This window comes from Stegostoma tigrinum, chromosome 3 (genome assembly GCF_030684315.1).
Source record: "Stegostoma tigrinum isolate sSteTig4 chromosome 3, sSteTig4.hap1, whole genome shotgun sequence".
In the NCBI taxonomy this organism is placed as follows: domain Eukaryota; kingdom Metazoa; phylum Chordata; class Chondrichthyes; order Orectolobiformes; family Stegostomatidae; genus Stegostoma; species Stegostoma tigrinum.
This window is the reverse complement of record NC_081356.1, coordinates 12,171,166-12,195,510: the sequence shown is the minus strand read 5'-3', so window position 1 is coordinate 12,195,510 and position 24,345 is coordinate 12,171,166. Positions and strand designations below refer to the sequence as shown.

The 24,345-nt window shown below is 41.3% G+C and overlaps 1 protein-coding gene across 2 annotated transcripts in view; it reads left to right on the top strand.

Annotated features, from left to right (window-relative positions):
* Positions 1–24,345, top strand: part of pax5 (paired box 5) — a 203,017-nt gene that overhangs the window by 11,001 nt on the left and 167,671 nt on the right. For both annotated transcript variants that reach the window (XM_059643140.1, XM_059643146.1), the window contains 3 exons: positions 8,810–8,975; positions 16,937–17,134; positions 22,396–22,460. In XM_059643140.1, coding sequence (XP_059499123.1) covers positions 8,810–8,975; positions 16,937–17,134; positions 22,396–22,460 — 429 coding nt within the window. The remainder of the gene's footprint in view (positions 1–8,809; positions 8,976–16,936; positions 17,135–22,395; positions 22,461–24,345) is intronic.

Here is a 24,345-nt window from a genome sequence, read left to right as displayed (position 1 = left end):
AGAAGATAGGTGGAGAGGAGAGTATAGGTGGGGGGGGTAGGGAGCGGATAGGTCAGTCCAGGGAAGACGGACAGGTCAAGGAGGTGGGATGAGGTTAGTAGGCAGGAAATGGAGGTGCGGCTTGAGGTGGGAGGAAGGGATGGGTGAGAGGAAGAACAGGTTAGGGAGGTGGAGACAGGCTGGGCAGGTTTTGGGATGCAGTGGGGGGAGGGGATGAACTGGGCTGGTTTTGGGATGCGGTGGGGGAAGGGGAGATTTTGAAGCTGGTGAAGTCCACATTGATGCCATTGGGCTGCAAGGTTCCCAAGCAGAATATGAGTTGCTGTTCCTGCAACGTTCAGGTGGCATCATTGTGGCACTGCAGGAGGCCCATGATGGACATGTCGTCTAAAGAATGGGAGGGGGTGTTAAAATGGTTCGTGACTGGGAGGTGCAGTTGTTTATTGCGAATCGAGCGGAGGTGTTCTGCAAAGTGGTCCCCAAGCCTCTGCTTGGCTTCCCTAATGTAGAGGAAGCCACGCTGGGTACAATGGATACAGTATACCACATTGGCAGATGTGCAGGTGAACCTCTGCTTTGCAGAACACCTCCGCTCGGTTCACAATAAACAACTGCACCTCCCAGTCGCAAACCATTTCCACTCCCCCTCCCATTCTTTAGATGACATGTCCATCATGGGCCTCCTGCAGTGCCACAATGATGCCACGCGAACGTTGCAGGAACAGCAACTCATATTCCACTTGGGAACCTTGCAGCCCAATGGTATCAATGTGGACTTCACCACCTTCAAAATCTCCCATTCCCCCAACGCATCCCAAAACCAGCCCAGTTCATCCCCTCCCCCCACTGCATCACACAACCAGCCCAGCAGGTCCCCTCCCCCCACTGCATCCCAAAACCAGCCCAGCCTGTCTCTGCGTCCCTAACCTGTTCTTCCTCTCACCCATCCCTTCCTCCCACCTCAAGCCACACCTCCATTTCCTACCTACTAACCTCATCCCACCTCCTTGACCTGTCCGTCTTCCCTGGACTGACCTATCCCCTCCCTACCTCCCCACCTATACTCTCCTCTCCACCTATCTTCTTTTCTCTCCATCTTTGGTCTGCCTCCCCCTCTCTTCCTATTTATTCAAGAACCCTCGCCCCATCCCCCTCTCTGATTAAGGGTCTAGACCCGAAACATCAGCTTTTGTGCTCCTGAGATGATGCTTGGCCTGTTGTGTTCATCCAGCTTCACACTTTGTTGTCTTGGATTCTCCAGCATGTGCAGTTCCCATTATCTCTCCTTCCCCACTCCTGTTTGCTTTCCACAGGGACTATTTATTCTGAGACTTCCATGTCAGCTCTACGCACCCCACCAACTTCTCCACCACACCCGGTACCTTTCCCTGCAACCACAAGAGGTGCAACACCTGCCCCTACACCTCCCCTCTCACCTCCAATCAAGGCCCAAAACAATCCATCCAGATCCGGCAGAGTTTCCCTTGTACTTCATTCAACCTGATCTATTGTATCCGTTGCTCTCGATGTGGTCTCCTCTACACTGGGGAGACCAAATGCAGACTCTGGGACTGGTTCACAGAGTATCTGCGCTCTGCATGCACCAACCAACTTGACTTTCCAGTTGCCATCCATTTTAACTCCCCCTCCCACTCCCCTGGCGACATGTCCATCCTTGACCTCTTCTTCATGTCAGAGTGAGGCCAAATGTAAACTGGAGGGACAACTGATATTTCACCTTGGGAGCTTACAGCTCAATGGCCTCAATGTTGACTTCACCAGCTTCACCTCCAGCCTCATACCATGTCCAGCTGACCACCCCTGACATGACCTAACCTGCCCATCTTCCTACTCAACAATCCACTCGCCCCATCCAACGGACCAATCACAATAAACTCCTAGCTGCACCCACCAATCACCATCCCACCTATCCTTGCCCCAACCCACCCCCTCCCCAGTCCTGCTGAAGGGTTTCCATCGGAAACGTTGACTTTCCTGCTCCTCGTATGCCGTCTGACCTGCTCTGCTTTTCTCAGCTTCACATCTATTGACTCTGGAGTCAGATGTTGTAATAGGCCAGTACTAAAAACTAAACAAGTAAGCTAGGAAATAAGTTTCTCTCCTGTTGAGTCTAGGTTGGGCCAGTGAAATGTGGAGCGATCCTTTTTTTAACATGACGTCGCGCAAATGATCTCTCTCTCCATCATTGTCCAAATGCTTAATCATCGGAAATGATAAGTTCGTTTCTAGTTGATTAGCTTTACTGGTTAGTGATTATTCTGCGGTTTGGGAGTGTATTCACGACAAGATAGTGGGCGTGAAGGGAAACACAATCAAGGTTCATGTGCATTGTTTAAGTATATACCAAATGAAATAATTAGTTTACACCTGGCATTTGGAATCTGACGGATAAACTTACAGAGGTTTGTAAAAACATGAGGGGCATGGATAGGGTGAATAGCCTTTTTTTTATCAAGGGTAGGGGAGTCCAAAACTAGAGGACATAAGACTGAGGTGAGAAGTGAAAGATTTAAAAGGGACCACCGGGGCTTCTTTTTCACGTAGAAGGTCGTGGGTGTATGGAAGGAGCTGTTAGAGGAAGTGGTAGAATCCATTACGATCACATCATGTAAAAGGCACCTGGGTGGGCACACGAATAGGAAGGATTTTGAATGATATGGGCCAAATTGAACTAGGTTAATTTCGGATATCAGCTCGGCATAGACAAGTTGGACCGAAGGGTCTGTTTCTGTGCTCGATATCTCTATGACGATGATTATGATGAAGACTCTTCTTGTAGTTGTCAAGCAATCTGGACCTATGGTTGGAAGCTTTGGCTCGACCCTAGGCTAGGCCTAGGAATTTATCTTGCCCCCTTCCCGCAATACACCGTTTAGGAAAGAACATGAGAATAGCGAACAAGTGAGGAGCTGCCTGATTTTGCATGGGATGGGGACGATCGGGCAAGAATTTCTGCTAGGAAAAGCAGGCTTTGGTTAGTTTTTGCTGTTGTGCAGTGGACAGGGAATATTACTCACTCTGCTTTGATACAGATTTATCACTATCGTCACTGGGCTTATAATACAAGGACACCATCATTACAGACTGATTGCGTAGCTGTAGAACGGACCTTTGCAGTGCCTTTCCACGAAGAATTTACAACAGTGAATGCTCCAGAGTGTAGATAGAAAATAAAACTGGAAAAGATATCCTTTAACAGTCCAAGTTATATGCACTGGAGAACAGATTAATGAACAAGAGCCAAGTGTCATTCTCATTTTGTTCTAAGGTCCTTTGTGGGCTTGGTGGAAGAATTTAAAAATGGCATTTCACCACATTAAATAATTGTTTGCTTCGATAAATCTGTACCTGTAGGTAGAGAAATTTTGCTCAGTCCTTATAAAAGTATAACTTCAGAGAAGTTCAAATTATTAGTGACCGTGGCAATATTTCACCCCGGGAGGAAACGCATCACTTCTGTCAGGTAACTCTTAGACAGGAAACTGTGAACTTGCTGATGTGAAAGCAAAGTCATATCTTAGCAATCGTCTGGGTACTTCCGCAGGTGAAAGCTAAACAGACGGGTTTTCTCTCAGCCCTGAAATGAAATGAGGGCGGCACCAGAGGATTGAAATTTCTTGAAACATAGGTTCAGAAACGCTGGGCTGATGAACTAGAAGTTATTGGTTTGTATTCGTAGGTCAGCGCTCTGACCTACGATGTCTCACCAAAGGCATTATATTCGGATTTGAGAAATGCGTCCAGCTAACACTTGTCCTCAGCTCAGCTTGAAAATTGACGTCCTTAATTACTCCAATCAGACATAGCCAAGACGCCGTGGAATTCAGCCGTGAGGCCAAATCTCTGCTCTTTGAACATTTCCTTGAGGCAAAGCTTTCCGTTGAAGTAAGACAATTTGGGTTTGGATTTTCCCCCCTTTTTGTAAGATAAATACCCTCAGGTTTCTTACAAATATGCAAAAAATAATTAAAAGTAGTTGCAAGCAGGGTATTATAAACACTGCCGTGGAAGTTTATTGTTATTGATTAAATCACGATTGTCCATGAGAATTGGCTGTGATATTTTAATTGTTATAAACATTCTTACAAAATGCAGAAAAAATTGCTGAACTCTGTTAACCCTGTATCTATGGTCATTTCAATATAGCTAGTAAACGTATTATACACCAAAAAGATAAATTAATGGTATTCGAAATCCAAAGTACATTCTGACGTGAAATTTCTAATGTGTTTTAATATTTGGTGACTTTAACTTTTAAAACTCTGTACTAATTGCTGATATTTGGGATAAAAATAACAAGAGAATTTGTTTATGTATTTCTGGAAGACAAACTCATCTCGGGGGCTACTGGATTAAATCGTACTGTTGATGTGTTATCGTGGTCTTTTTGAATTGTTGAATATCATACATAAAATCATTATCGAGTATGAAATAATCGTATAAGTTCACTGTGTTATTGTTTTGTATCAGTTGTCAATGATGAGAACTGATAAATAGTTCGTATGCAAATAGAGCGTGAACTCAAAAACTAGAAAGTGTGTCCGTGTGCGTGCGCGCAAATACATGGGTATATATGCATGTCAGCACTTTGACGTCGTCGAGAGAAAAATGTAGCTTTTAGAAACAGGATAGTCTACTAGAGCAGATAGAGGTTTAACAATGAAAGTGAGACGAAATGACTTGCTCTTTAAAATATGATTGACCAGAATTGCAATTAATCCTATGCCTGTGATCATTGAGATTCTTTCAAATTAACAATGCGAGATCCATTGGTTCAAGGGTCACCTCGTGGCGGACAAATTTTGTCTAATTATTTCACCATCGAAATGTCGAGGTTAACAGTTTCCCATCATACGGCAAGTATTTGAGCTCAGTTAATAATATGCATTTAGCAACACTATTCAATCCACTTCCTTAAACGGTAGTAATAAATGATGTGTAAATTCAATTTCAATGATCAATCTGTGAACATTTGACACTTGTTAACAGACCAAAAGATGATCGTTTTGTCTTCAGGACTACTAAACGCTGCAGCTAAACTCCTCTAAAATAACGTAAAATCCTTAAGATTCTTTATGTATTGTCAACATAAACTAAAATACAAATCGGCTCCTCGCTATGAACAATTCTGCTTTTAGTCTTACCCAGGAACAGTTTTGTAAAAAAATCTAACAATAACTTAATTTTGTTGTTCTGTAATGTATGCCTCAACCAGTTAATCATTCCTGCATTTAAAAACACCTGCATTTAAAGCAGACAGTTGCACTCAAGTTAGACACTGTGATTTTATACAGGCTCTTTAAGTTACAGTCAAAAGTGAAGGATTTATTTATATTGTCAAAAAGTCGAAGGGTTTTCTTTGAAAAAAATTATTGTCTAAAATTATTCAAATAAAAAATTAAATTCATTTTTGAACATGTGAATGAATCCCTTGAATAAAGAGGTCCGCCTCTAGAGTTTAGCAGAATGAGCCAATCGAGGTGGTGCATGAACTAACCAATTAACAAAGAGACTGCCGCTTCCCTGGAGAAGGCTTTCAGGTGATTGGTTAATGTTCAAAAGGACCTACCTATGAATTGCCGTTTTTTCCAGACGGGGGCGTGCCACTACGCAATGGCACATACCTCGAGCGGGGATTGGCCCACCAACGGGGCTCTTGAACGTGACTGGTTGTTGGCGTGTAGGACCGTTCGTTGATTGGCCGGCGCTGTTGTGATTGCCAGCGTCTGGGGGCAGAGCGGCGGGCGGAGCCTGGGGCGACTCACCGCGGGCTCAGGCACATTTAAACACTATGGAGGAGAGTGAGCGCCACTGAATACAGAGCAGGGGGCCAGCGCACTCCGGGGAAACGGGAAACCCGCCTTCACACACACACAGCGGACAAATTGCATAGGAAAACGCCAAAAAAGCTGGAATTCATAAAGGGATTTTTTTTCCGGTTTCGAACGATTTCGAAGTTAAAATTCACTGCTGTCACTGGGTAGCAATTGGATCTCTTTTTTTTGGGGCAATGAATTGCATTTGTCAAACTTAACTTTTACGTTCCTTGCACAATCCGTCCGACACCTTGTGGATCACAAAGACGTAGGACCTGCAATTAGTGGCTGGCATCGAGACCTTCTTCTGGGTTTGCGTGGGGTGATGTTCACCCCTCTTTTGTTTTTGGGAGTATAGGTGAAGGGGTTAAATCCAGACCACGAAATCGAGGTGTTCTCCGAGTTGAAGACCGGCTGCGCCTTTTCATGGAAATCCACTGTAAGCACGACCCGTTTGCAGCAATGCATAGTAAGTAGGCAGCTCCTTCCCTGGCTTGTCTGGCGGTTCCTAGTGAGCTATAGTGTGTAAGGAGTGCTGGGAGACCGGATCCACAAGCTGGTGATCAGTGACTCCTAGACCCGGAGCAATGCGAAGTCTTTCAAAGGGACTCTTTTTTTAACAGAAAGGCACGATCGAGTCACACGTGCAAGGTTCAGTTTAATATCATCTCCGGTTTTTCCCGAATTATAAAAGAAAACGAGTTAATGCAAAGATTTTTGAATTCTCACAGTTAAACCGAAAGCGACAGCACAACTGCAATGTTACCTTAAAGGCTTGTACTTTTACTACCAAGGGGCATGTGATATAGTTGCTTTCTGTCACTAGCATCGTTAGTAAAAGTCAACCACATCAATAGATGATTCATTACAATTCGTGAACAAAACAAAATAGTTCCCAGTAATTTGCTAGCGAGCATTAACTTACAGATTAAATAAGGTCGGCGTGTAACTGTTTAATTTTACTCTTTTCGATTGCATTGAGTTTTGTGCTTAACCGGCGAAGATTAAGTTGATTTGGAGCAGTGAAAGTCCGTTCTGAAGGTTGTGGACCACGGAGAATATCTCCAGCACGTTAGTTTCGCTTGACAGAGTTGGCTGGGATTTGTCCATTTGGTCGGTGTTATATGAAATGACACATTCTATCACGGTGTGTTAGGAGTTATTATACCTACTGCTTGTAAACAGATGCTTTATCAACTCGAACTAATCATGTAGAGGGAACTAAACACGGTTTAGGAATCGTACATCGTTGACCAGTTTTATTTGGTATAAAACAGGGATGGAGTTTTTCTGCCGTCTCCAAAAAGCAAAACATTGATTTGAGGTTGCTGCTATATAGCGATGTGGAGTAAAGCGCGCACACAAAACTTCCAGATCGAATCAAACAATATCGATTTTAGGAAAACCGTTCAAAGTCGGGAGATTGTTACAATTCTATTCCGAATTTATCCGCTCCCAGTTTGAATTTGACTAAACTTATTCGCGAAAGTAAATGTCCGTGGCTTGTGTTTTAGAAAGTGGACCAAAATCTCAAAATAAAACTTAGAAATTTAAACGGATCCCCCGTGGAATCTAATGACACGTATATATTTTTAAAAAAACCAAATGACCTTACAGTCGCGATCTTCTTGCTCCACGGGGTGAAATTAGACGCGAATTCTTTAGAAAAAAGGGAAGTATCATTTCTGACTTATTAGGAAAACGTTAATTTCACTTATTGTTGAAACCAGAGGAAGGGGCATTGGAAGAAGCTAAGTAGCCCGCGGCGCCGATTACCCCTCTATCCCAGGTATTAGATGGTCCCCGTTTTAACTTTCGTCTCCTCTGGCTGAAACAGTCTCATTAAAAATAAAAGATTGAAGTAGGCCGATTTTTCCTTCCCAGGTATTGCAGCAATAAAATTGTGTAACCAACTGACATTCATCAAATACTTGTCATAGTGAGGGAAGGGTATTATTTTATTTCTGATTGTAGATCCCATTTGCTTTGAATGCAATTTGGAGCTGTTAGGGAAAAAAAAATCGCTCTAATTTCGTGTTAGGATTTCCCATTCACTTTCCCAATGGTTTTCTTGAAAGACTTGTAGAAATGTATCATCACATCGGGACAAGATAACACACAAACTGTTCCAAAAAGTCTAGCAAACCTCTAACAATTCTGTTAGATTCGGTTTGAGAATAGAACCCTTAGCTGTGCTGCAGCCGATTACTCAATAGGAACATGTCTTGGTCCCACAAGGTTGTGAGTGCGACTAAAATCCGTCCACAGATCTCCGAACGACCACTTTTTTTTAATACAGGAAGCTGAAGTGTCACCGAAAGGAGCTCATTTTCTGTTCCGAATTCAGTGGATCACTTTCGCTTTTAGTGAACGACTCATAGGTGTCTGTAATTCAGAAGAACAATCATTCTGCTTTTTCTTTTAAAATAAAGCTGTTAACTGAAGCTAGTGTGGGTCCATATTGTAGACATCTCACAATACACAGGGGTATAAAATCCTTGTTCCTAGCCGGAGGTCCAGTTGCTGGCGGAGAGTGTGTGGCTGTGATCTGCTGATATGAAGACTGTACCAGGAAGCTGCGGGCTCCCTGTGTTCCTGTGCAGCCTAATACTGGGGCCACGTTTGCAAACTGTTCCCCTCTTTTAAACACACTGCCTTGTACGCTCATCCTCCGGGTCTCCTGACTCTCCGATGTGCCTGCAGTATCTTCCCTCCCCAAGTCTCCCCCTCCCCCATCGTTCCATGCAAGTAGACAGCTACTTAGTGCGGGGGTGGAGGGGGGGGGGGGGGTTTGCTGCTGGTAGGGGTGGGGGATGGGGAGAGGTCAATCCTTCTCCTACCAATGTTACTGATGGGCTCTGCGCGTTGCCAGTAGACCCGAGCTCGGAAATGCAGAGTCGGTATTGGAATTCTACTGTAGAACCTGCAGTGTTTCTTTTCTCCCTCTTTCTTGTTTTGTATGTTGTATACAGGGCACGGCGGAGTGAATCAGCTCGGAGGGGTCTTTGTCAATGGTCGCCCTCTCCCCGATGTTGTCCGGCAGCGGATTGTCGAGCTGGCCCATCAAGGGGTGAGACCTTGTGACATCTCCAGGCAGCTCCGGGTGAGCCACGGCTGCGTCAGCAAGATTCTGGGCAGGTAAGAATCAGGAAGGAAAGGAAAATATCAGACCAGAGTCACTGTCTGGTATAACAACGAGGCCCACACTGACCCATTACAAATCCACAGCATAGACTTTAAAACCTAACTTAGATAAAATGGCAAGGACATAATAAGCGAATGTAAACTCGTAGAGTCAATACGTTGAGTTTCAAAGCGAAAATTCCGAATAGGTTTCAAAAGCCCTAAATAAATCAGGAATGACAGTGTAAACTGGAAAACATTGATCATGCGACTGTGTGATAACGCCTCATGGTAATATTGGAAACAATCTTAGAGGCAAGTGAGTGATAATGGGAAATAGTGTTTGAGGCAAGAGAATCAGTAGTAATTCAAACCTAACATTGCAGATATGAGGAGCAGAAATAATCCAAGAGCGACATATCCCAGACAAAGCCTTTCCTGCAGGTAATCCATCAGAAAGGATATGACAACAAGGTAATCCTTAAATTAAGAGAATCAGATATCAGAGAATAGCAGAAAACGATTCACCAAAATCCCAGCTAATAAAAGGCACGCATAATGCAGAAAACATCCTTAGGTTATAAGAAATCAAAATAATCCTTTAATGTATGTGGCCCCTTCCGGTATAGGCAGTAAACACCTGCTAGGTACATAGATAAACGCTCAGAAAACCAGTGGCTGTTTCAGCATGGGTGTCTGTCAGGTTTTATTTGTTGCGGCTAGAGTTTTCTGTTTTGTGTCTGGGCATTTGGCACACTCTACCCCCGTACTTCAAATATTAGCCCTGACCGCTGTCATGCCTTTATACCAACCAGAATCCACACAGAGTACGGACAAGGGCAAAAAAAAAGTTTCAGAGCCGTGTATCTACCAGGCTATACTAAGCTGAAACGTCACACATATGCATAGGTTTTTATCTGGACTCTAGTGGGTTCCAACTGCATTAATATGAAACTGTGTCAAACGTAAATAGCTTTACATATGTATACAGGCGGCGCCCAGCCCCGTGTGAACACCAACCAGCTAAACGCTGTATATTTGCATCTACAAAAAGGAAACACTCATACAGATTCACAACCGAGAGCGGTCAATCTAAATAAGGCACTTTCTAATTCCTTTGCACACTGGCCCTCACAGTTTAAGTAGACATCTTCAACCCATTTTTCAAATACATCGGTGATGACGCATCTTGTAGCGGAAAATCGTCCACTTTACACATAAAGGTGACTTAATTCCTGTGGAAATTAACTGCCTCACAAGTTGTGTTACAAAATAAAAGTCAGAACTGACGTTTAAACATGGAAGCATAAATCATCATATAGTGAAGGCCATACGATTATTATAGGACCTGCGAGGGACTGAGAGATTTGGATAGATGAAACGTTTTTAAAGGACAGTAGCCGTGAGATTTAAAATAGCGATGAGATGTGTATGGACATAGAGGCTGAGGTACAAGAGGGGCGTTATTACTCATGTCGGTTATCTGTATCAAACACAGGCAGGAAATGAACTTTTTGTTGATACTTTGTTAGCGGTCGAACCAGGGAACATGTACCAAGTTTTTATTGGCTTTGGTGAAATCTCCTTTCTCAATACATTTGGAGACGTTCCATGCTATTCCCTGGGATTCTCCGTGTTGATGCTCTTGGAGATGAGGATTCAGCCCTAAATAGTTGTGTTCCAGGCTGTGTTTAGATTTGCTTCACCGTGGTCCAGCACAGTTTAAGGAAAGCAGGCCTGATCTAGTCGCCGCTCGCCACACTTCAGGCATGTAAACCATCACACGAGGAGACGTTCTTTCTTCCAACACCAAAACAAACGGGATAACCTTTCTCAGTACCGCGTATGTTTAAGATTAATGAATACAGCAAACATTCGACAGCTGGGAGATTGGGTTCAAAAATGCAATATGTTTTGGTCGTGAAATGGCTAACTTTTAGACAAAATAAACGAAATTTTGTCGAAAACTACACCAGTCGTTTTTGGAATTGATGATAAATTACGTTGGGTCCAAACTACAATCGCAGATCAGAGTCCGGACAGTTTATCACACATGGTGAAGGTGTCAGTTTCAGTGTTTTTCTTAACGCCAGGTTTGCAATGTCCACAATACCGCGAAGCGTTTTTGTACATTTTCTTTTCTATTATTATTATTAGTTTACAACTGGTGAAGGGTTAGCTGAATTGCAACAGTCTTATTTGAACATCATGTCACGGTTGAAAGTTGGGCAAACGAACAACGAAACGCCTTCTAAACAGTAAGGTTCCTAGTTACAACAGTGTTGTGAGCGTTTAAACGCAGGCGCGTGAATAACTTCCAATTACATTGACAAATCATTACAACGTCGCAATAACTATGACTTCTCTCAGCTTCATTTAAGTTATTAATTTCAATGAATCTGTCACGACTTTGGAAAAGCAGTCTTTACTAATTAATCTAATAATTAACTAATAGTCACCGATTGCCTTCGGTGTTAATAAAAACCTGACATGTTTGAAGCCAAATTTCACGGTTCATCTGCAAAAGTAATACGTTTGGACAAAACCTCGACACTGATATTCCCGGCGCTCCGCCACCACTAACTTCTACCGTTCGGACTCAGCAATAATACTGAGCTCAGTCAGGCTCCCGTGACAGTCGTAGGCGCAAGAGAAGGCAGGGTAAAAAAAAACCGTATAAGCAGAAACAAAAAAAAACAAGCTTATGTAGCAGAGAAGGCCGGTCGGAGAGTAGTGAAGGAGGAATTATCATTCTGGTCCCCACTGACTGAGCTTTAAGCACATCTAGCAGACCACGGTTGCCACCAGTCCCATGTTCTCCCCGCATTTCTTCCCTGCAAGGTCTGCCCAACAGAGAGAGTCATGATGCTGTTATTGCAGTCAAATACCCTCCACTGAAACAGATCAGCAGGCCCACTCCATTGGTATGCCACAAAAACAAGAACAGTGAGTGCGTTTGCTTCTAGGGTGCCTGTTTGGGCGGACACATTATTTGAAATTAAACGCTCATTGCTCTTCTATCTGAAATCTCTGCTGATTTATTGATCTACTTCTCGCGTGAAGGGCACTGTGGTGAGCGGTTTAGCAATGCAAAACCGCTCTCGCCGTTTAAAGCTTCATTAAAAAAAAACTTCCCACTTTGTCTGGGACAGCCAGCAGTTTTGCTGGGAATCTCACGACATGGTTGGGTGTCTAACGTGTTTTCTAATTTATTTTCAAGCTGAGGGATTCTCAAAGGTCATCATTCAGAGCTAATTTGTTTCATTTTGGGATCTGTCAGTGGGCTGTGAAGTTTCAAAGAATACCGTGTCCACACCTACCTCCCGTTACACAGCAGGGGTCTCAATTTATTTCCCCATGGTCGACAATTTGCAAACAGTTCTACAGAAACCGGTACAAAAAAACAAAGCACTAGAGAAGCTGCAAACACTTAGCGAGCCACGCAGCATTTGTGGAGCGAGAAACAGAGTGAACATTTCAGCTTCTGATGAAAGCTCAACGGCCTGAAACGTTAGCTCTGTTTCATTCTCAGATGCTGCCAGACCTGCTAAGTATTTCCAACATTTTCTGTTTTAATACCGAACACCTTGTACATTGCTTCATAGAGAATAGACCTGACCTTGAAATTTGAGAAAACTGAGAAGCTTGGGAAAATAAGACCAGAGGGGTAGAGACAAAGAGCTGGAAGGAGCCGTGAAACGTCAGCTTTTGTGCTCCTGAGATGCTGCTGGGCCTGCTGTGTTCATCCAGCTTCACACTTTGTTATCTTGGATTCTCCAGCATCTGCAGTTCCCATTATCTCAGAGTAAGGAAAGAGTAGGGACGAGCGAGTTGTGGCGAGAAAACAATCGGCCAATGTCACCCCGGTTTGGAATGGGTTTTTTTCCCCTCTCTGCCAGAAATGATGTCCTGTGCTGTTCCGTTGGACTTTCTCAGCTCCTGCTGTCGTCCGGATTTGTGTGACCAGACCCCTGTTTCCAACAGACACCTGGTTTAGTTTTGAGAAGCTTGGACTGTGTCAGTAAAACGAGCATCCTGAAGGTGTCTCTGTTTGGAGAGTTGTCCCTTTAACCAGCCTTCAGGGCTTGGAGGTGTTTCAACGCCTTGTGGAGGTTCACAGCTGCTCCCACCGTCAGGAACAAACAAAAGAAAGCCGGGAGAAAAAGAAACAGGTTTTGTTAGCGTCAATGTAACTCCCACGTAACATTACGTACAATTGTATTGCTGACTGTAAGTTGTGTAATCGTAATTAGCTACCTCATCAAATAATGTCTTTCTAACCCGTTGTCCAAGTGCTTAACCCCTATTTTGAAAGGGAAGGTGCATACGATAGTCTGCATTGATTCATTCTCACCTTTGTCTTACTCCCATCTCGGTTTCTCTGTCTATCTGCCTGTCTCCCTTTGGCTCAATCTGTCTCCTTTACCCCCAACTGCTTTGACTGTTTCGCTCACTCTTTCTCTCAAACTTTTGATCTCTCGACCTCTCCCTTAATTCCTTTCCCAGTCTTTTATGCGAGCTTCTGGGTCTGTTCCTATCGACGCTACTCTCCTCCCTTTCATTTTGTCCTGACTAGAAACTATCCATTAGTTTCAGTACCAAGGACAGAGGCTCGTTTCATATTTTGGTATCGGTTCTGAATTGCGCGGATTTGGGTGATCCGTGGTAATAATGCGCCTTACTGGGCCGAGATCAACAGGATCTTCTAGGCGGTCGCACAGAGTGGCTCCACATTGCCGTCGACAGCGCCGCCAACCTCACAGAACAGAAAAAAAGTAGATTTTGAATTAAATCAATGGGAGCGAGAGGGAACACTGACCAGAGGTGACCTGATCCGGCAGGTCTGGCGTGATTAACCAGGGAGAGCTCTACAGATCAAAGCGTGGGTTGAAGGCGATAGAAACAAAATGAGAGAGAAGGGACCAGAAAAGAAGGAGTGTGCAGTCAGGAAATTAATAATCCTGCCCGAAAATAGAATAACAGCAAGTTGGAAAGGGTGATACCGATTATAATGATCTTGCTTGTCAGTTGGATGTAAATAATACGCAGAAATAATTTGTCCATATTTAACGGGGGAGGGGTCTGTTACTGTTCCCTTTTGTCTCTTTATTTTTCTGTTCATCCATCCTCTATTTTCCATTCAATATGTCCCACTTTCTTATTCACTAGGTTTCCCCCTTGATTCCACTCCCTTTAACTTTGACTCTTTCGGTGTTCGGTTCGTATAGAAAGTGGGCTTGAAGTTTGATGGTGAATCCGGAGAACAATTTACATTTATAGAAATTACAAGTATGAGGCAACTCTAAAAGTCTAGAGTACATTCGCTGTAAAAAGCTCCTGGTGCACTTACAGAATATGAAGGGTATGCCAGAAACAAAAGGGAGTAGCACGTTAAAACGTGGGTGAGAATTGGCCTCTGATCCTGTTCATGCCGAACTGAATATTTTTGGAGGATGCCAGCAGAATTGAAATATCCACAATCGCTATTTCGATGGTTCTTAAACCCAAATGAACAACAGTCCAGTTGCAGCTCCTACCCAGTTTTAAGAACTGAAGAGTAAGGCGTCTCCTCCATTCTCGATCTCCTTTCGTGCACTCTGTTTCCTTCGCGCCTTCCTGTCCTATAACATTCTTTTTTAAAGTGTGTAAATCTAGAGCGTAGGAAAAGCCGTACTAATGTGGCATTGTGCTTTCCAATTCGGCTCACTAAATAGAGAGTTGTATTTACAGGCAGGTCGAACTGCGATCAGGCCATAGTTGAAATCGAGGCGGGATGTCAGCGTGTAATTCCACACTTCCACAGATTGGTCAATGAACCAGTGACAATGCGGGTTGAACCTTCATACAAGTTGTTTATAAGTTTCACTGGAATTTTGTCGAGGTGCTGATGCTCAGAATAAAATTCACTACACTAATGATTTGAGGCTGAAACAGTAATTTTTCGGAATGGGCCACTGCAGATTCTAACTATGGATTTTTAATAATTAGAACAACGTTAATCTTTTTCTATCCTATTTCAGTATTTAAATTATTTCCTTTTGAGACACCAAGTTAAAGCCGAAATTATGTAAGCGATAGTGTTACGCTTGACAAAGGGTTCACAAATCTACTGTACTCTACATTGAATTGGTGCAACTGTCAATTTGGCGCACCCTGAAATGGCAGATCGATTTTCCCGTTTTATTTATGAAAGTACCAAAACAAAAGTGAACTGTCTGAACATGCATTTCCTTTTTAAGACTAAGTTATTATTTAGAGAGGAACATGCTGATGCTATTGGGGTTAATTGTCAGAATTAGACTTTGTACATTGACCCTAGAGATTGTAGCAGTATTATTTTTGATATTTCCGTCAAAATTTCTAATAAATTGACAGACAAAAACTGCACCACATTCGCTGAAATTGAGGCCAAGTAAATGACCTCAGGAGAGTCAATTGGCATAAGTAGTGTCTTCTACAAACCTACGAAAAAAAAGACATGGAAAACTTACATTTAGAAGACATCTTATTATAGCTCTCAGAAATGTCGGAAAGGGCTTGAAAACAATAAGTTACGCGGAGGCACAGTCACTTCTGTCTTAGTGGTAATGTTACCATACCTGACGTGCTTGGTAATAGAAACATGAACATTTCGATCAGTCTGTTCATCAGTTAGTACTGTACCTGCCTGAGTAAGTTAAAAACTTTCTGTCTGACTTTTATGACTTTCTGATTTTATCCCCAATGCTCTTTACTGGGAAAGATCTGTGCCTTGTCTCCTTTTCATGGCCACACTCATCCTCCTTCATTTCATCTTCACCTAAGCTGCATTTCCCTTTCCTTCTGCATTTATCGTACTTTCTTTCTTCATCTTCCTTGACTTCTTTGCTAGCTGTTTTCCGTTTTGCTTTCTCTGTCCCTTTCCTGCACTTGCAGTTTATCTTCCTCCTGCTATCACACAAATCTGTACCCCCTTTAATCATTCTTTTTGGTATTCGATTTTTGTTGTGTTAGAAATCTGCGGCGTAGATTGACATATTGGAAAGGCTGACGATATACAAAAGAAATAAATGCATTAGACATCTCAAAATCTTAAATTAAATATAAATAGCAATATGATGACAAAGTAAAAATAATAGTTAATGGAAGCTCCTAAAACAAAAACAAACTAATGCCTGATTGAAAGTTAAAGCTAAGTCAAAATACAATGCTAAGAATTTTGAAATGCCTACTATTTATTTAAGGCACTCAATCCAAAACATTTCATGATCAACTAGATGCGACTATTCATTTTTAAAAATATCTGCCTACATAACTTCATGAGACCAAAAAACTACTAGCATAACATTGAAAATTGCATTTGTTACTCTTGAACCATTGTGATGAAAATGCAGAGGTAACATATGATATTAAAGATCATAGATCTCTCCGTATTGTCACAAATCATGAAACTGTTGTCTGACAATGTGTTAAATAATAAATCTTTTTTCACCCTCAAGAAGCTTGCTGCATGCTGGAAGTGGTCATTTTGTAAGTGATTAATTTGTAATTTCATTAGCAAGGAAATTACTGAGCCAAAAGATTTTCTCTGTTATGCAACACAAATGCACATACGTACACAGGCACAAGCACACATTTACATGAGATAGGCGCACATGCACGCATCAACAAATATACATTATGTACACACTTGCACAATGTGTACACATTCAATGACATGTATATACGCCACTGAATACATTTAAGTTTGTTATGCGCGTCCAAGCACACCTTTTAAAGGTTACTAAAATAGAACACTTGCTTTATTACCTTTATAATTTAAAATGGTTTTATTGCAACTGTATTACTAATGGGACATGAATCAATCACACGCATCAGAAATGTTTGGCAGAGACCCTTTAAGTGAATTCTCTTTGCAGTTTAATTTTGTTTTTAACCAGGGTTTTGTCCAATCTTAGATAATGCCTTATAATTTCCTTCTCGTTTTCTTTTTAAAGGTACTATGAGACTGGAAGCATTAAGCCAGGAGTAATTGGAGGATCCAAGCCAAAGGTCGCTACACCCAAAGTGGTAGATAAAATCGCCGACTATAAGCGCCAAAACCCCACCATGTTTGCCTGGGAGATTCGAGATAGACTGTTGGCAGAGAGAGTCTGTGACAATGATACAGTGCCTAGTGTCAGTTCTATTAACAGGTACTGACCCATAGGGGGTGCACTGCCCAACTTTAACATATTGTTCCCAGTCTATACTGCAACTTTATTGTATTTCAGCGGTTTGTAGATGGGACTGGAATAGGTGGACAAAATAAATAGAAAATGAAAAGCTGTTAGCACTAATTTTAAGAAGTTTGGCCAACTAAATATTATGCATATAACTTAAAAGATATATTTAATTTTCCCAGATTCCCATTTCATCTTCTGAAGTATTAGATCTCAATTCAGGTACAGCTATACAGGTTCTAGTATAGTCTGATGTCATGCCCAAGTGATTATTTCTCATCCTGAAACTCTGTCATTCTATACAATGGCTTTCCACAGCTTTGCCTTCTTTCATACTCAATTCCTTCTTAATATCAGTTACTTCTTTCTGTCAACATGCAACCTTGATGACTTTTTTCTTGCTACATGCACTTACCTCCTTCTGATTGATCACTTTTGGCATTGACAACTGTTTTTCTTTAATTGTACAAAGCTGGGTAATTATGACTGTATCTTCCTCCTGCCTTTCATTCTGGGATCCTTAAAATAGTTTCTTATGATTTTTAAAAGTTAGGTTCACCATATCTGTCATAAATCTGAATAGTGATCTAATCTTTGACTCCTTTGTTAGTTTTTCATATTTGTGGTTAAATATCTGCCATGATGACAAATGTTATATTCACTTCTCCATGGCTGAGGTTGTCTTCTTGAAGCATAATTTTTCACTTTCATTCAAAGAGTCATTCATCAATGACCCTTCATTCTCATTTGCTCAAGTTGGTTAAAAGAACACCAGAAACACCTGTATACTGTTCCAAAACCTCTTTCTTGTACTCTTCAGTAGCTCAACATCCCTCTCTCACTTCTAGCATTCAATTTCTCCCATTCGTTCTATCATCCGTACTACTACAGCCAATTCCCTTCTTAACTTTCTTTCCTACTTTTCCTCTAAGCTACAAATAGACCATCCGAAATTTCTTTCCACCTGCCCACATCTGTGGTGCATTAAAATTAAAAGTATGTTAACTGGCCCTACTGAGTCTGCTTCTTTAAATGATCCTTTCTGGGATCCTCAAAACTGAAGTAGAATCATAGAATGACTATAGGACAAAAGGAGCCTGATATGCATTCATTCAGGAGCTCAGGATTCTGTAAGAGCCACACTCCAGTCTGAAAGTAACTATTCACCACTACTCACTGTTTTTCTTTTATTCTATGGCCTATTCCATATCCCTGCTGTCATTGCTCCTTTTGATTTGGTTAGTTTCAACTTTATTGACAAGCCTGCTGTGTGGTATTTTATCAAATGCCCTTTGGGAGCCCCTGTATTCTTGATCAACCACATTACTCTCATCAGATTGGTAGTATAGTGGCCAGTGAAGAAGGTTATTTAAGATTACAAAGGGGTCTTGATCAATTGTGTCAATGGACTGAGGAATGAAAGATGGAGTTTAATTTGGATAAATGTGAGGTATTGCATTTTGCCAAATGAACAAGAGCAGGACTTATACAATTAATGGCACCTCCCTGAGTAGTGTGGTAGAACAAAGAGATCTAAGGGATCAGGTAGGCAGGGTGGTTAAGAATGCTTTTAGCATGCCTGCCTTCATTGCTCAAACCTTTGAGTATAGGAGCTGGGATGTCACATTGAGGTTGTACATGATGTTGGTGAGGCCTCTTCTGGAATACTGTGTGCAGTTGTAGAATCCCAGTTATAGGAAGGATCTTATCAAGCTGGAGAGGATTCAGAACAGATTTACCCAGATATTGCCAGGAATGGAGAGTTGAGTCATAAAAATACTCTGGATAGGATGGGACATTTTTTACTGGAGCTTTCAAGGTTGAGGGGTGATCTTATAAATGTTTACAAAATCATGAGGAGCATTGATAAGGTAAATAACAAGGGTCTTTTCCATAGAGTGGGAGAGTTAAAAACTAGGCGCCATAGGTGAGAGAAGAAAATTTTACAAAGAACATGAAGGGTAACAGTTTTATACAGAGAATGGTTTGTGTGTGAAATGAACTGGCAGAAGAAGTGATGAATGCAGGTACACTTGCAACATTTAAAAGACATTTGGAGAAGTACATGAATAGGAAAGGTTTGGAGAGTTATGGGCTGAACATGGGCAAGTGGGACACGTTTATTTGGGAATGTTGTTGGCATGAACTAGTTGGACCAAAGAGTCTGTTTCCATGCTGTATGACTCTATGGCTCAATGACTCTAAATCTCTCTGTTACCCCATCAATAAACTCATTCAAGTGATTAAACATGATTTAGCTTTAACAACTCTGTGCTAGCTGTCCACACCTAATCCATACTGTCCAGATGGCTATTCATTTTGGCTGGATTGTCTTATCTAAAAGCTTCAGCACCACTGATGTCAAACTGATTAACCCATAATTGCATGTTTATACTTATACTCATTTAAGAACAGGTTGTGTAACAATCACAATCTGAAAGTGCTCTGGCACCACTTCCTTTATATCTATTTTCCATCCAGTCAGCCAGTACCTTCTCTTTGTCAATGTTCAATCCCTTCAGTATGCCAGGCCTCTCCTCTTTCACTGTGACTTTGGTTGTTCTTTTTGTAATAAAGTCAAAGGCAAATATTATTTTAGTACTATAGCTATGTCTGCTGCCCCTAGCTGTGTGTTTCATTTTTGATCTGTAACCTGAACCATCCCTCCTCCTATCACATGTTGATTATTTATTTGCTGTTTTGATTCTCTATAATGTTAGTTGTCTATCTTACTCCCTTATCTCACTTTTGACACAATCTCTGAACTTTCCCTATTTTGCCTGATTCTCTCTTGTGTTATAAACGTGACATCCATCACACATAAACTTTTTCTGCTTCGTTTTAATCTCTATCAATTTCATTGTCCAGAGAGTTTTGATTTTGGTTGCCATGCTTTCTACCCTCTTTGGAATTTACTTAAACTGTGTTCAGACTACCTCCTTGTTAAAGGATGCTGATTGATTATAGTTTTGTCTGTCAATTGTTTATTTCAATTTATCTGAGCCAAATCCCTTTCAAATTCTCTGGAAATCCAACAAGCAAGCACTTTGTTCTAGAATACTTTTTATTCTATTGTGTAGCCTTATTAACTCATGGGATCATTGTACACTAGTCACCTATTGACTACTTGCTAAACTTGACTATCTCACTTCCCCACACCAGATTCAGCAAAGTGCCCCTCCTCTTTAAATAAAGATTTGTTCTAACATGCAGCCCTCTTAACATAATGAAAATTTTCGATCTATGTTTTCATGACAATTGCTATAGGTACATTAAAGCCAATGGAGGAAAGATAGAAATGATTAAAGCCACAAGAAAATGTGTATCAGCCAAGCGTCAATTTATAAAAATAAATCAATGTGAAAGCAGTTAGATACAAAAAGGAAGATATTCACTTAATGTGATCCTCCTCGCTGGCCCACTGTTAAAGGCAGGAATGAGATTCACCATCTGTAATTCTCAAGTTTTATTGCACTGTTTCATTGCATTGCAGCACTAGCAGGTCATACTTTGGGTTGTACCGATTTTAAAACTTGATTCTTTACATTAAATTCCATGTCTTCTGTGGCTCAATTTGTAGCGTATTTGGCTTATGATCGTAAGATTATGGATTCAAGCACACTCCAGTACTTGAGCACAAAAATCTATGCTGCAGTGTAATAAATGTTTAAAAATGTACCAGACACTGTAACAGCATGTCTATAAAACTGGCTTTGTATTAACTTTCAGGAATAGAACAGGACCAGTATTGCATAGCAGCAATAGTGGCCAATAGTTTGCGTTGCAATGCTTGATTATTTACATGAGTATAAAGGAGTAGTATCTTCTTTGGCTCACTTTGTAGCACATTTGCCTAATGAGTCCCAATATTGTGGATTCAAGCCCTCTCCAATTCTCCAAAAAACCTAGGCTGACACTAAAGTGCAGTACAGAGGGAGACCTACTCTGTAGGTGGTTCTGTCCTTTAGATGAGACATTAAAATGAGGTCCTGCCTTCTCTCCAAGGTATTATTTTGAAGGAGAGTTGCGAGTTATTCCTGGTGTGCTGGCCAATATTTATTGTTTATTCAATGCCACAAAAAATGATTATTTGGTTATTGCCACATTGCTGTTTAAGGGACTTGCTATGTACATATTGACTGGCACTTCCTCTGCATTATTACACTATAGGGGAGTTCTTCATCGGTTTTAAATTGCATTGGGATGTACTGTGGATAATATAAATGTGAGGTTTTGTTTACAATAAACAGATTAAGTTAAAGAAATGTTACATCTTCACATATCTCTACGTAAAAGAGATATTTACCTTACTTCCAGCAGAGTATTCCCAAAATTCCAGAAAAGAGAAAATTTAGGCAGAGGTTATACTGCCTCACCAGTGGAATATAGTTTTACAAACATAGCTATTTATCCTAGAAAACAGAGAGCTACAATAGTTCTACACTCTAAATGAACAGCTGTTGGGGTGGGCAGTCTAGTATCAATCTTGGTGCAAAGTGAGTACTGTCACCTCTGAAGTAGAAAGTCAGAGATTAAAATGCACACCAAGTTTAAGAGCATTATCTCTACTGACACTTAATTTAGTACTTTACTATCAAAGGTGCAATCCCTTGAATGAGACAATTAAAAAAAATTCAGTTTGCCTTTCAGGTGGACTTAAATAGTCCATTGTACCTTTTCTGAAGACCAGGACTGCTCTGGTATTGTGGCTGATATTCATATTTCAATACCATGAAAGACAAAATGTCTGATCATTCATTTCACTTGTTGTTTCTGCAAACTGTGACAATAGATTGCCATGTATGCCTGCATTAAAACAGTGACATTTAAAAAATAATTTGTAACTTGTGAATCACTGTGTACCACTTTGAAAAGGTGAAAGGTTCTTTCATAGTGGGTACTTAATTTAATCTTCACGTTCAGCGCTCCAGCTTCACACCGCACAAGCCACAACCTGGGAGCTATTGGACTTCATTACACGTGATTGAGGCATGGAGCAAATTTACACAAGAGAAGGGTAAAGAGGTGCAGAGTAAATTCACTGCTTGAAACATGCATAGGCTATTTATTTTGCAAAAATTGCCATGTTAGGAATTTCACACATAATTCAAAGAGAAACATGGTATTAAAAGAGTTTATAGAAAATTCCCAATTAGGGGTTATTTAATTTTATTTTCTTTTTAACAATGGGTTCTTGAAAATTGATTTTCTTTAATTAATTTACCTTTATTCAGGATTATTCGAACAAAGGTGCAGCAGCCTCCGAACCAGCAATCACCAGTGACATCCCATACTATAGGTGAGAATCATTGCTTTTATATCACTTCCCTTCTGATGGAATGGTGTTGCTTTAAGTCTTTGAAAAATCTGATATTCTATCTCAGGATTAAATGATATCTACAATGAGCCCCTAGCTCATTAGGAAGTCATTCTTGCTCTCTGTTCAAATCGTTCCTGTGTTGTTTGTTAATAACCTCCACCCCATGCGCTCTGTGTTCACCTTGTTTGCCTGAAAACAGCATAATCAAGACTGCCATCTCATTTCCTGGATGCTATTGCCTTTTCATAGTATCATTGTAGCTGAACCTATTCTGGCAACTGGAACGCTTTCAATCATACTTCTGGCTTATGCCTTGTAGAGGGTGGGATGGCTTTGGTGAGACAGGTGGTGAATTGCAATAATTCCTAGCTTCTGACTTGCTCTTGTAGCCATAGGATTTTTGTGGCTGGTTCAGTCAAATTTTTAGTAAATGGCAGCTGGCAGGATTTTGATAATGCGACATTTGACAATGGTAATTTCGATTAATATCAAGGGAAGGGGATTACACTTTCTTTTGTTGGTTATGACCATTGCCTGGAACTTGTGGGGCATGAATGATACTTGCTACTTATCAGTCCATGTACACATATTGTCACAATTTTAGGGAACGTATAGGGAAGGTCTGTTTCATTATCTCCAGGACTGTATATGGAGGTGAACAGTGTGCAATGATTAATGAAAATTTCCATACCTGAACTTATGATAGAAGTGAGATCATTAACAAAGAAGCTAAAAATGATTTAGCTTAGGATGCTGTCCTGAGCAGATCCTGTGGAAATGCCATGGAGCTGAATGATTGGCCTTTAACAACCAAAGCCATCTGCCTTTGCGATACGTATGCCTCCTATTAGTGAAGAATGTTTCTCCCGATTAGCCTGCCTTTTGTGGATAGGATATGCCCAGGCTATTTCCATATTATCGGGGAGTGCTGGGATTGTAACTGCTGGATCAGCCAGACTGAGGCTGGCATGTTGTCAGGATCCCTAACCTGTGCTGAAGCCAGTGTGCTCAGCTGTTCCTTGGTATCATGTCTAGTGAGTGAAATAGACTACTAAAGATAGACTTCTGTTCATGGTGGGTACCTGAAGAAGTGGTCAAAATGTAGCACCTTTGGCTGAAGATAGTTGTAAATGCTGCAATCTTGAATTTTGTCATTAGGCAAAGAGGTCTGCCATAATTGAAGTTGCAGATGTTCGCAAGAGGTTAGCTAATTGTCTACCACTATTCATGATTGGATGTGATACAGATTTTTGATCTGATGCATTGGTTGTAAAATCATTTCAATCTGTCTATCTCATGCTGCTTCTGTTGTTCTGCATGTATGCAGACCTGTGTAGTACCTTTGCCAGATTTGCATCTAAAATTTTGGTACATCCTTCCAAGCTCTTTTACACTACTTTTTTAAACCATGTGGGCTCCTTGAATTGATGGAAATCATTTTTCCAAAAGTACACTTTATTCGAAAAGTTTTCAGAAGTTCAATAAAAAAAATTCAATTTGACATTAAACAAGTGCAGTTAAGTTTCATATTCTGCCTCAGGAGCCTACAGCCTGATGGCTTAGACAGAGAATTCATCAGTTGCAAAATCTCCCCACCCATGGCCTCAGCCCATGTCCAACTCTCCCTCTCATCCCTGCTTCCTTGACCTGACACTACCTGTCTATTTCCTTGCCTAGCGATCTGCCTCACCCTTCCCACTGACCAATCTCCACTAACCCCTACCTGTATTCACCCATTGCCATCCCACTTACCTTCCCCCAGCCACACCCCTCTCCCGTCTATTTATTTCCCACATTCCTTACCCGTCCCCAATCCTCATGAAGGGTCTAGGCCTGAAACATCGACTCTCCTACTTCTCTGATG